Source organism: Takifugu rubripes, chromosome 10, assembly GCF_901000725.2.
Source record: "Takifugu rubripes chromosome 10, fTakRub1.2, whole genome shotgun sequence".
Taxonomy (NCBI): Eukaryota; Metazoa; Chordata; class Actinopteri; order Tetraodontiformes; family Tetraodontidae; genus Takifugu; species Takifugu rubripes.
Genome location: NC_042294.1, coordinates 1,935,733 through 1,948,359, shown reverse-complemented (window position 1 = coordinate 1,948,359; position 12,627 = coordinate 1,935,733). Strand labels below are relative to the sequence as shown.

Genomic DNA, 12,627 nt, shown 5'->3' with positions numbered 1-12,627 from the left:
AGCCTCTCATTCCCAGGAGTCTCTGCAGTTGATCAGTCCTTATTCCCGTATTTGCGCTCCGTCTTTGAATCCATGCAAATGATACGAATTGCGCCTAATCTTTGTTTAGTCGGCTCCTGACAGCCAGCATTTGATGGATGGTGAAGGAACGGAATGCACCTCAGTTCAGCCGGTTTGGGTCGCATGATAAGTGGGTGCAGCATCAACCCAAACACGCACCAAATACACTCAGAGCGGGGTGGGATTAAAGCATCTTTTGTTGTCTGGACCCGATGAGAGATGAAGTGCAGACAGTCGCTGCATCCACGAGATCCCCACCTTCATTTAGTCATTTTGAAGTCGTGCGTTTAAGCCACATCACGGTCAGCTGGGAAGGAAAGCTGCAGCCCTCTAATAATCTCCTTTTCATAACTCTGCATCTGTGAGACGCTAAAGGAAGCCGAGCTAAAGCTACCTGCGCAACCTCCCAACTAACCAAAACCAGATTACCCACCAGATTTTTTCTCTTCCTCCCCTCTTCCGCTCCATCAAGCTGGAACACATGAGGGAGAACCAAGAGGTGTGCATACATGTTGTCACCCTCTCCAGAAGTAGTTACAGTGGGTTAGGGGAGGTCAGGGAACCAGAGGTGAGGCAGAATGCAAGGAATACCCCCCCCCCACACACACACACACACCCTAACTATCCACACTCACCCCCTAACACAAGAGAAAATGCAAAGTAAGCACTATTTTTTAAGTCCAAACCATCTTAAACTGCGTGGTGGCAGTTTAAGATGGAAAAAAAAGAAGCTAAAATCCCACAACAAAATGAGATCAAATAAACAATGGATGATATGAGCAGTGTGCATTTATTCCTGAGACATCAAGCCAAGGACAGGATGTGTGACGACTTTGGTCCACACACCCTAGCTGCCAACCTAAAAACGCGGCCGCAAAACAGAACCAAGAATCCCAAACATTTTGGGATGGTGTCAAGTGTATTTTGGCCTTTTTTTTTTCATTGAAAGCAAGCGAGATTATAAAACTCTGTGGCCCAGCTGTTCTATTTGAACAGTTTTACTAGTCTCCAGGATTTTACCCGGCGTTCCTTCACCCTGCATGAAGCATGATGACGACGTCGCACATGTTCTGCTGCACTACTCCTCTGTTCTCCTATAAGAGCAGCTAGAACGTCCAACAGGTGCAGAGAACAGACAGACAGAACATTTCCAGGCGTCCTTGATAATGTGCTGATTGATTTAAGGTGGCATAATGTGCTGGTTGATTTAAGGTGGCACATTGGAAATAAACAATTACATTATTGATAATAACACTGCATATTGCCAACATTTCGGAGTACAGTAATCTAAAATAAATGCCGCTCCAATTCCTCTATATGATGAAATATGATGAACTATTCCTTTAACCAGGCACTTCAAAGCACTGTTGTTTACAAGGAAACACAATTAGATCAATTCAATCGCATGATCTTGTGATTTTGCGTGCCACACAGGGTCAGTGAAGGCACCACGAGCAGCAGCTAGCAGTGTTCCGTTCATCTCCTTGGGCTTCGTTATGAACCCCTGACCTGCTGTTTTTGGTCCTTCTCTTCCTGACTTACCTCTAAACTTTATTTTCTTTTAGACGCTAAGATAAGAAACTCTCTCACAAAGAGAGGAAGTAGTTTAGCACCTTTGTTTTATGTTTTAGCAGGAAAGTATATTATTGATTTTCCGATAAGCGTCTGGATTTCTAAATATGTTTCGACAATTCAAAGGCCGAATCCTGAAATTTTGAAGGAGGATGAAGCAGAAAAGACGTAGTGCGAAACACTCATCTTAACCGGAATCCTCACAAAGCTCAACCTTTCAAGATTGTACCTACAGTCGACTTCAGGAACCCCAAAACCTTCATGCAATAATTTGCATGAATAAATATTTGTGAAGAGTCGGGCCGGTTCAGCCCTGAAGCGCACATTTTGCAGCTAAGTACAGTTTCACCGTTTGTAAAGACAGTTCTTCAGAGCCTCCACATAATCTTTAATAAAAGGACCCACATGGTGGTGAAGGTTCCAGCGTAGAGGCTGAAAGAGCAGACGTGATTGCAGAGGTCATGTGAGGAGACAGGAACTGAGATCTTAATGAAAATAGCATAGTGTTGCCCATTTGCTTCCTTACGATTACAAGCTGTGCGATGGTCACAGACAGACTCGGATCAAACCTGGATCCAGATTCCACCACATCAAATGGCCGCAGCAGCACACATGCCCTGTTATTTATGATATGAATGGTGGCACAGAGTTGGCCTCCTACAGTCCAGCTCTTAGCCAGTCTGCTACCTTGTCTTGGGTTTCCAGTTAGAGGCCACGGTGCCGCCTCGGTGGGCGCGCACGGCCGGCTGTTACCAGTCAGATTTCCATGACAGGGTCACGAGCCTCGGAGACACAGGGGCCGATGAAAAGGACCGCTGTGGTCTTGGTGGCTCGCAGAGCAAATGGAAAAAAGAAGAGTTTAGCCGGTGCAGGCTAAGATAAACGAGACTTGTTTGAAACGCGCGCTGCTAAAGCACGTGGTGAGGCTTATAACAGCATCATAACAGCACCAACAGGCAACAGCGGCAATCAATCAATCAATTAATCAATCAATCAATCAATCAATCAATCAATCAATCAATCAATCAATTAATCAATCTTTATTTATATAGCGTCTTTTACAATCAAGGCGCTTTCCAGAATCCCAGGGCCTGACTCCAGACAAGCAACAGTGGCAAGGAAAAACTCCCCTTTAACAGGAAGAAACCTTGAGCAGGACCAGGCTCATGTAGGGGGACCCTCCTGCTGATGGGGGGGGGGGTGGGCAGAGAGGGAGGAGAGGAGAGGAGAGGAGAGGAGAGGAGAGGAGAGGAGAGGAGAGGAGAGGAGAGGAGAGGAGAGGAGAAGGAGAAGGAGAAGGAGAAGGAGAAGGAGAAGGAGAAGGAGAAGGAGGAGAGGAGAGGAGAGGAGAGGAGAGGAGAGGAGAGGAGAGGAGAGGAGAGGAGAGGAGAGGAGAGGAGAGGAGAGGCGAGGCGAGGAGAGGAGAGGAGAGGAGAGGCGAGGCGAGGAGAGGAGAGGAGAGGAGAGGAGAGGAGAGGAGAGGCGAGGAGAGGAGAGGAGAGGAGAGGAGAGGAGAGGAGAGGAGAGGAGAGGAGAGGAGAGGAGAGGAGAGGAGAGGAGAGGAGAGGAGAGGCGAGGCGAGGCGAGGAGAGGAGATCATGATTCCGGACCCCGGCAGCCTTGGCCTATAGCAGCATAACTAAGATGTGACCTAATGATTCGACGACCCCCTGAGTATGATAGGAGGCAAAAACTTCCCGGAGGTTGAAGGCCAGCTGGGATTAGACTCATACATCGTCCCTGCAAGTACAATAATTATAGGGAGGATGATGCTGTTTATAATAAAGGATAAAACCAAAAGTTGACTATTCATCCCTCTGAAATTTGGACAGAACTCAAATCACATATGCAAACAAACAACAACAAATATTTACTGTCAGACAGCTGCATTGCCTTAAAGTGCTGTGCATGATTTGCAATTTACCTATAGGTGCAAAAAATGCACAAGACAATTGAAAGCCTCTTTATTTTGTCATGCAGGCAGATGTGTTCCCAACAGCACCTGCGTTGGGTCCTTCATCTGGAGGGACGGCAGCCATCAGCCTCCAGGAATCCTCAACGTTCCTTCCCTCCTCACCAGCTGGGATAATGTTGTTTCTTCATGCCGTTTCTCCTGCATCCTCCGACCGTTTGATTGAATGAAAGCGGTTAAGCGGAACACTGCTACGTACGGGATCAAAGCCCAGAGAAGCCCTTCAAATGGTTGAAATGACAAATGCATCAAAGCTACCGCACTCATATTTTCATAGAACATGTGGCACTGGAGGACCCGGCAGCTGTAAAATGATTTTATTTACTGCGGCGATTTCAGCTACTGGCGTAGCAGGAGGGACGGGGACAATTCATGAGTTCTTCAAACACATAAAAGGGCTTTTTGCATGTCTGGCTGCAAGATTTCTGCTTCCTCTTGTGCACCAGAATCAGGCTGGTTCCAATTACAAACACCTGTAACCAGGCATAGCAAAGATGTGTCTGCTGAACAGGCCTGTGGGTTGAATCAGCGTGAAAAACCGGAATAAAATGCTTGGACAAACACTTTCTAAACCTTATAGTGGTCAGGATCTTAGATTAAGATTAAGATTAAGATGAACTTTATTCATCCCCGTGGGGAAATTGAATTATAGTAGCAGCGTATGCAGAGTAAAGAGACAGAAAAAATAAATACAGATACGATTAGAATGTTATAAGCATATATACAGCATATATTATAAGCATATATATAATATATACATAATATAATATATTATTATTAATACAATATATGATATATCTGACTGCATATTGGGAAATTAATCCAACCATTAAAACATGGATCAGATTCAAGTAACAAGCGGTGGAAACTGTCGTTAAGCCTTTAATGATCTAATTAGAGCACATTGTTTGTGAAATAAAATTGGAATAAACCTCTTATTGACACACTGACCCTATAATTAAATATATATAATAAAGGGGAGTTTTTCCTTGCCACTGTTGCTTGTCTGGGGTCAGGCCCTGGGATTCTGGAAAGCTCCTTGAAACAATTTTGATTGTATAAGACGCTATATAAATAAAGATTGATTTGATTCGATATCTTTAGCAGGCATGCGACATCTTTAAATGGCCTCCAGCTTTGTCTTCTAAGACCACATTGAAAAGACACATTTCGATTGAGACTGTATGACAACAGTCATTACGGCGGTAAAACTATATCGAGGACAACACTCACACAGAACAAAGCCTGCTCTCCACAAATGAAGCGTTCGCTCGCCACATTTGCCACTAAATGCTGCGTTTAAGTTTAGACATCTAATAAAAGTGTCGCAGCACAAGCTAACTGATACAAGAGTTCCAATTCTCCCTATAAAATATGGTGGCAGCCCAGAATAATGTTGAGGTGAGGGAGTGTTTTCGTGCCTGTGTTTGGAGGTGGATGAGTGGGACTCCTCAGCAGCCTTTGGGACGGCTGTAGTTTGCCTGTGAAAAGTGCTTTTGTTATGATAAAAAAGGTCCATTTCAAACGGAGGTGAATTACCCGGTGGGCTGTGGAGGTGGTTACCTGGCTGCAGCACCGTGCACAGAGCAGTGCAACAGGTCTTGTCAAAACACTGGAATGAACCCCTTTTTAATCTGCTTCGGCCTTTACATACCAGAGAAAGCTGCTCCCCCCATTCACACCCAAAGCTTCAGTTTTAAGCACCATAAAGCAGAAAATTGCACACAGATTTTTATTGATTTTTTAAGTTTTAGTAGTACAGTGTTCTGTCCACTTTGACACAAGTTACGGGTTATTGTCCTGTTCTGTCCACTTCCTCGACAATGTCTCGACACTGTCCTTCATCCTTCATAATTCAGTTTAATGTGTTACCAGTTATTCTGCTAGCCACAACATTCATCACATTTAATGTTTCACATCCTAAAATAAGGCTTCTTATGGCAGCCAAGGCGCTTTTGTTAAACCACAGAAATTTCCTCCATAAAGTGTTTCATTTGTCCGTGTGACAGATGGACAGATGTGTCCCTTTGACGTGAAACCTCCAATCAGATGCAACTGGAGTCTTCAGCACCCACTGCTGGCTGCCTCATCACTGCACCCTTCACGGACGCGCACGTCTGACAGCCGAAAGCAACACCAAATATTTAGGACATTTATTTTTGGAAAGTTATCGAGTCTGCCTCCACTGTCATTCCCAAATCCACTGAAGATTTGTGTTTATCTGTTTTATTTTACTAATGCCACACCGAGAGGACAAACTAGCACATGGAATCTGCCCCCTGATGCGTCCCAGCGAGTTAGCTTCCTGCCACTGGGCACCCAGGAGCAACATCTGGGACCCTTTGGCTGCACGTCGAGGAAGAGAAGCTCAGATCTGAGTGTTTCTGTGAATAAACTCCGCCAAAAGGAGCCGTTATCTGTTGACACACAAGCCCAGACGTGCTTTACCTTAATGCGTGATGATCAGGACATCTGAGAGCCCCCCCACCCCACCCAAACAGCGCAAACCTCTGAAAACAAATGCAGTTTGGACCCAATGAAAAGGGGGAAAAGACCTTTTAATTCACAGAATCGAATGAGGGAAAACAAAACATAGAAGCTCTGACTCTGCACCATAGGTTTGATGTAAAATAAATTATTAGAAAACTGCCATTTTTAGACTACCCGACTAAGAAAGTATTTTTTACAGTTTACAAAATGTATTATTAAACTTTTAAAGTTTGCAAAAGCAGAAACAGAAATACCGATTTCATAAGGACAATAGCAGCTGATTGAGGATGTTTACAGTATTGATTCTAAAAAAAACCAAAAACTGACTGTTGTTCAGTTTTCATTCCGAGGTTCGTTGACTTCTGGACCTGAAAGAAGCGCACGGGACAGAACCGGGGGAACGCATTTACGCGGTTAATGGGTGGACCTGAAGGAGAAATTCCAGCCCCGTGATTTGCTAATGGTGGGCTGGCAGCCGTGTCGCCTCCCTGAAACCGTGGCTCCGGTTTGCCGAGCTTGCCCAGCCCTCCCGTCCGTGGACGCACCAAGTGTACAGTCTGCACTCTGTGCGTCTTGGTTAAAGCCCGACTACCTTCACAGTGAAGGCTGGGCACTGGGACGGAGGATCGGGGGCCCCTGCGCGGCTGAAAGACGAGGCTAAAACTCCTCACTTATGGCTTTTTTCTAGGACAGGTTCCATCACTACTCGGGATTGTGGAAGGGCTTTAAAAAAAAAAAAAAAAATCACCTGAAGTCGCCCAAAAGTCTGATTCACTTGTGGGCGCCGCAGTCATGGAGATGCGAAGGTGGTCCTTACGGTGGAAAACGAAAAGGGGGATTATGGATTCCACTTTAACCACATTCATCACTTTATTCCTGGTTCTACAAGCCGCCACTGTGAGAGCAGGTAAGATTGGTACGGTCTCTGATGAACTCATTCTGACCGAGAGGGAAAAAGAACCGATGATGGAGATCGAGGGATTTAAAGATTTACCTGGAAACAGCCACGTTGCGTCTCTTCCACCGACTATAGACGTTTCCATTCTTCAGCAACAAGTGTGTTCGTATCACGAGGCTGCCACATCTCATTTATCTGCTTGATTGAGCCTTTCATGGAAGCCACCACTCAGACCATAGGGACAGTGGACCTGTAAGACCCCCCCCCACCCCCCGCGCCCTCGCCAGCATGGGCACGGTGGCCCGAGTAAACCCGGTCTTATAAAGCACATGCTCCCAACAGCCGTTTGTTGAGGTTTATATATTTTACTGGCCAGAACAATACAGGCATTTAAAGCGTTACCGTGGGCAACCTTTACGCGTGAATGGGAAACGTGCGCAATGAAGACGAACCACCGCCTAATTAAATTCATCGTAATCCGCTGGTATGTAGAGTTCAGGAAAATAGAGGTTTCCTGTGCTTACACAGGGGGTCGAGCTGAAAGAAGCCATTTAGTCTGACCTGGGATCCCCGAGGTGGACCTGGATCGTGGATAGCTGCAGCATAATAGCAGGCAGATCCTGGACCTGCATGTTACGTGCAGATGTTGACGCACTAATGTCGATATTGTGGTCAGGAGGATGATGGTCCACAGAGGTGAGATGTTTGGAGCCCAGCACAGTTAAATATCCATCCCTCAAACTCTAATGGTATGAGTTATTGTGTCGGATGACTAGATGTCTAATTCTACCTCGTGGATATCTAATTAAGGACGGATGTTATTTGATTTTTTCTCAGATGCAGATGACTGAGGTGATTAGTTTCCTGTCTTACCTGCCACAGACCTGTCAGCGAAGGGTGCAAAGCCCCTCTCGGGCTGCAGGGGGCTGAATGCCCAGACAGGTTCACCCTATCCCCACACTGCCCTGGTCCACACCAAAGCCCACGAGCTGGCTTGTGTGTTCCGACACCACCCCCTCCCCACCCCCACGTATCCAGCTCTTCCCCTCAACCTTGCACTTAGATGTTTGGTTGGCTGCGGGACAAAGCTGAGTTGTGTCAGTGGTGGGAATGCTTCCCCTCTAAGTACTGAGCGGTTATTTGATGATGGGCTTTTGCGCACTTCCCTATGATTTCAGAACCTTCAAAGAGCAGGCCCACGCATGGACCTAGCCTGCAGCCAAAAGGGCCATAAGTCACAGGGTCCAGGGACATACAGGCCCCCCACGCCTCGACATACAAAGTTGTTTTAGAAAGTTGCTTTTAATCTTTAAGGATACGTTACATTTTGCAGTGTGTGGTGGGATTAGGAAGGGTTTCAAATTGTGTGTTAATCATTTTATTATGTTAACACAGGAAACATGTCCTTTTGTTATTGCCACAGTAATTTAGGTCTCAGTCTACAGCAGAGTTTGTGTTTGGGGATCTCAGGTGGTCAGAGCTGGTTCTGCAGGGTCTCCTCTCCATCTCGCAGTGTACAGACACGTTTTCTTACCCCCCCCAAGGCGCAAGCTCCGATTTGCATTCCAGCACCCAAAGCTAACATTTTCAAAGTCCTCCAACTTCTCAACCAGGCTCACAGCTCCTCCACTCTTGTGTCCTTGTTTTACTGTTTTAGCATCTCATTCCAAAGTGTAGATCATCTCAGCGGACTTTGATTCCCTTTGCTGCTTACTTTGCGTAGAATTTTAGAAGACATTTGATAACGTTCTCCAGTTGGGCTCAATGAAAGGAAAAGTTGAGGGAAAGAATGCTGACAAACCGGGGTCTGACTGAAGTCTCTCTGGTATGACACCAACATAAAGCTGTCTTGTTTTAGCCGGCAGGGTGGTGGAAGTCGATGGTGGAAGGAGAGGGGGGAGTGTTGGGGGTGGGGGGTGTATAGAGAGAGGCATTCTGGCTGAAGATATTATTAGAGTCGCAGGGAGCTGCAGGTGAAAAGGTCCTCCTCCTTTTAACAGTCAATTTCACCTATATCTGTAAAGGTGTGTGGGCCTCAGCAGGAGGTGATTCACTGCGTGGCTTCAACACATTATCTAATAAACTTGTTCAGTATTATCCCTTTAATTCCCTTTTTTTAGACGTCACACCTTTATGAACACATCGGAAACCAAATGATTTGGTTTGTATGTCAGTGAGTGAGTGTGTTTTGAAGCTCAGAGTGTTATCAGAGGCCGCCGTGCCCGATCACGGTGGTCTCTTGAGGTCCGCCTGTCTGGGCCAGCCCAGCCTCACCAAGTCTTACGGCCTGTTTGCTCATTCCAGAGAGCAAACTCACACCAGCTCCTCAGATGCGCTCCTAAAAACCGAGTGTACTCATTTGGCCACCTTACCCTTCTGGTCAGTATTTACAGGAGATTTTCTCAGCACCCCCGTGTGAGGGTCATAGCCTGGCCAAACTGCCACATCTGGAACATATGAGTCCTGGAGTTTGAACTGGAAGCGTCCTTCACAATGAAGTCCTCAGTTCACTGTCCGGAGTCAGCAGCCGCTCGGTCCGTAAAGCAGCATTCCTGTGGAAATCTCTCCTGAAAAGTTTATTTGTCTATTCAGTCTCAGTTAAGAAGCATTATCATTAATTCTTGCTTCATTATTCCTCCTGGAACAAGCACCTGGATGGGATCTTCGCCACACCTTGTATGCTAATCACAGGTAGTTTGGTCTGAGATGAAGACTTAAATGAATGGACATAAAGAATGCAGAGAGATCAAACATAACTTAACTTCCTTACCTTAGCAAAAAAAGATTAGCTTTGTTAAAGTTAACAGGCGATTGAGACGTTGTTGTGCTCTGTAGTGTGAGCATATGAAGACGCTGAACACGTGTATAGACGTGCATCATATAGAGAAGACTGTAATCCTGGAGCACTGGAGTCTTTGTCCTGTTTATTTCTTTGCTCATATTGCATATAGAGATGCTAATTTGATAGAAATGCACATTCAAACATGTTGACATTAACACGAAGGCGACCAGACAAGAGGAAACGGAAAGTTGTGGTGATGGTAATAGGTAACGCCACCCTGATGTTTTAGATTTCTGTTGGCCCGTTGATCACGGTCTCTTTGGCTGGCCTTGACAAGTGAGATTTCCTCAGAAGGGCAGAATTTCCTAATTGAACTATGCAGACGGGCTGTTGAATCGGAAGGTTTTTATTGAGTAAACATTATGCTTCACTTAAGACCTTAATTAACAGGACAAATGTGCCACCGGGCAGTAAGAGAACCGACACGAGGGCATTCGCTGGGTTCTGCCAGCCTCGATGACTTCAACACAGCCCCGATATTTGATAAAAATATATTTTGTATTCAAAAACCCACTTAAAAATGTTACTTTTATCATTCCTTCTGTGGTCACATTTGATGACATTCCATATTGTGTGTTAGATACATTTATTATAGCATTGTTCTCCTTGGATGTAGGGAATAACCTTGTCCCTTTAGTGTATTTACTGGTATGTGATGGTCTTTAACAGCAACTGTGACGGCTCCAGTCTTCACCCGAGGGTCTTCAGAACAGGAATATAACTAAACTGATAACTGCTTTATCTGCTTTTCCCTGCCAGCAGAGCCAGTGGATGTGCTAAAAGTACTAGAATTTCAAAATTACCCCGAGGGAGTGAAGAAAACATCCGGATTTTGTGCAAACCGAAGAGCGTCCAAGCCAGACTCAGCTTACAGAGTGACCAAGCAGTTCCAGATCAGTGCCCCCACCACGCAGCTCTACCCAGGTGAGACAGCGTCCTGGGTCCTTAACGTCCTTTCCAGAGCTTCATCTGTGAATCGCTTTTTTCCCTCTCAGTATTTTCATTGGTTACATGTTGTAATTACGTCTTTCTTCACATCCATTCATGTGCACAGGTGGTGTTTTCCCTGAGGACTTCTCCATCCTGACCACACTTCGTGCCAAGCCTGGCCTACAGTCCTTCTTGTTGTCCGTTTACAATGAACAGGGAGTCCAGCAGCTGGGTGTGGAAGTGGGACGCTCACCTGTCTTCCTGTATGAGGATCAGAATGGCAAGCCTTCCCCGGAGGACTACCCACTGTTCAAGACTTTCAACCTCGCCGACGGAAAGTACGTCAAATTTCCAAAGCTCGTCTTGCGTAACAATGCGTTAGCGTTAAGGTGGCTCGGTGATGTGGCAGCCAGAGCGAGGGACAGAAAATTCTAACTGTCCCAGTAGGTGAGGTCCATGTGTGCCTGGAATGGGACTTCATCTGTAAGACTAGTCAGTAATGAGGCCTGGTTGTACAATTTGATACAGAATCATTAAGCTATCGACCACTATTCCTGTCGAACTGGATTTTGGCTTGACCAGGGGAATCCTAGTTTAAGGTGTGTTCTCTTGAGCCCTAGAAAGGGAACTTGGCAAAAGAGCTTTCAAACTATCTGGTTCACTCTTGATAAATGTAAGAAAACAACCCAGATCTTGCCATTGTTGCACCACAGGTGCTCATGACTGGATTATCCATCCCATCGGGGGTCTGTGGGCACAGAGACAGGTCAGAGACGGGGAGACACTGGATTACTGGGGCACAGCAGGGACTGCAGCGGGCAAACTGACCTCATCTCTGAACTTACTGTCTGTGTTATTTTAGAGGAGGGGAGTAGAGTTTGAAGCTGCCTTTTTGCTTCCTGGGATTACCTCACCCACCAGGATCAGCTCCGCTAACCTCTTCACGTAAACCCGATGATCTGGCCTCAGGTTTAGACTTCGCTCCCACTTGAGCCTCTATGTGGGGGTGGAGGCCCAGGAGGAGGAATAGTTATGGTTATGGGGGAAGATCAGCATTTGATAAGATGTCCTTCTTCGTCCTGGTGTTAATAAATTATCTTTGGTTGCTTGAGCTTTCATAGGGATCCGTTTGTCTTAGATGAGGTGTGTGCAATGTTGCCCTGATAGCAGGAAAATCCGTCACAACTCATGTCAGCAACAACTCGGCTTCGCATGCAGGTTGCAACAAAGCCAGCTTTGTGCTTCTCTCCTTGAGTTGTTTTTTCCCAGTTTGGAGTTCGCAGTTGTGCTGTCTGTTGATGGTTTTTAACTGTTCTGGGGCTGGATGCATTCCAGAACCAGGCCTTGTCTAAATCTATGGAGCTTAGCGCGCGCAGCCTGTGGATGCATTCATTGTTAGCATGTGCGCGGCTTCAAAAGAGCAGCACGATGATCATTCTGATGTGTTGAAAAAGAGCCTTATCCTCTTCTTTTAAAGAAAGGGAGGTGAATGGGAGGATTTCTGCAACTGTTATGCTAGTTTTATATCATTTAAGCTCTTAAGATGTGCTTTTCGAAGGAGTGCATTTCAGCGTTACCCTGCTCCCTTTAAAGTCACCTCCAAATTGGAAGACCTGGTTTAAATCGTTTAAAGTCAACATTTGCTTTTCTGCCATATAGGGTAATCTTTCCTGCTGTAATGCTAAACCCAGAGAGTTGCGTGTTATTTTCCTGCTAATCTCCAGTGCATGCTAAAATGCGTCAGTTTGTACTTTATTTCCAAACGATACGCTGTAATCTAAAAATCTATTTTTGTTCATGCGACAAAATAAGAATGATTCCTAAATGACCACCTTGGGTATTGCCAGGTCTCATCTTCCACCT

The 12,627-nt window shown here is 45.7% G+C and overlaps 1 protein-coding gene across 6 annotated transcripts in view; it reads left to right on the top strand.

Annotated features, from left to right (window-relative positions):
* Nucleotides 1-6,521: 6,521 nt before the first annotated feature.
* col11a1a (collagen, type XI, alpha 1a) overlaps nucleotides 6,522-12,627 on the top strand; it is a 49,553-nt gene continuing 43,447 nt past the window's right edge. The window contains exons 1-3 of one of the 6 annotated variants that reach the window (XM_029842947.1): nucleotides 6,522-7,001; nucleotides 10,597-10,758; nucleotides 10,889-11,102. In XM_029842947.1, the coding sequence (XP_029698807.1) occupies nucleotides 6,887-7,001; nucleotides 10,597-10,758; nucleotides 10,889-11,102 (491 nt within the window). In that variant the 5' untranslated portion in view covers nucleotides 6,522-6,886. Of the gene's footprint in view, nucleotides 7,002-10,593; nucleotides 10,759-10,888; nucleotides 11,103-12,627 lie in introns of all 6 variants that reach the window. The other 5 variants (XM_011607762.2, XM_011607763.2, XM_011607764.2 and 2 more) reach the window with 5 other exon arrangements.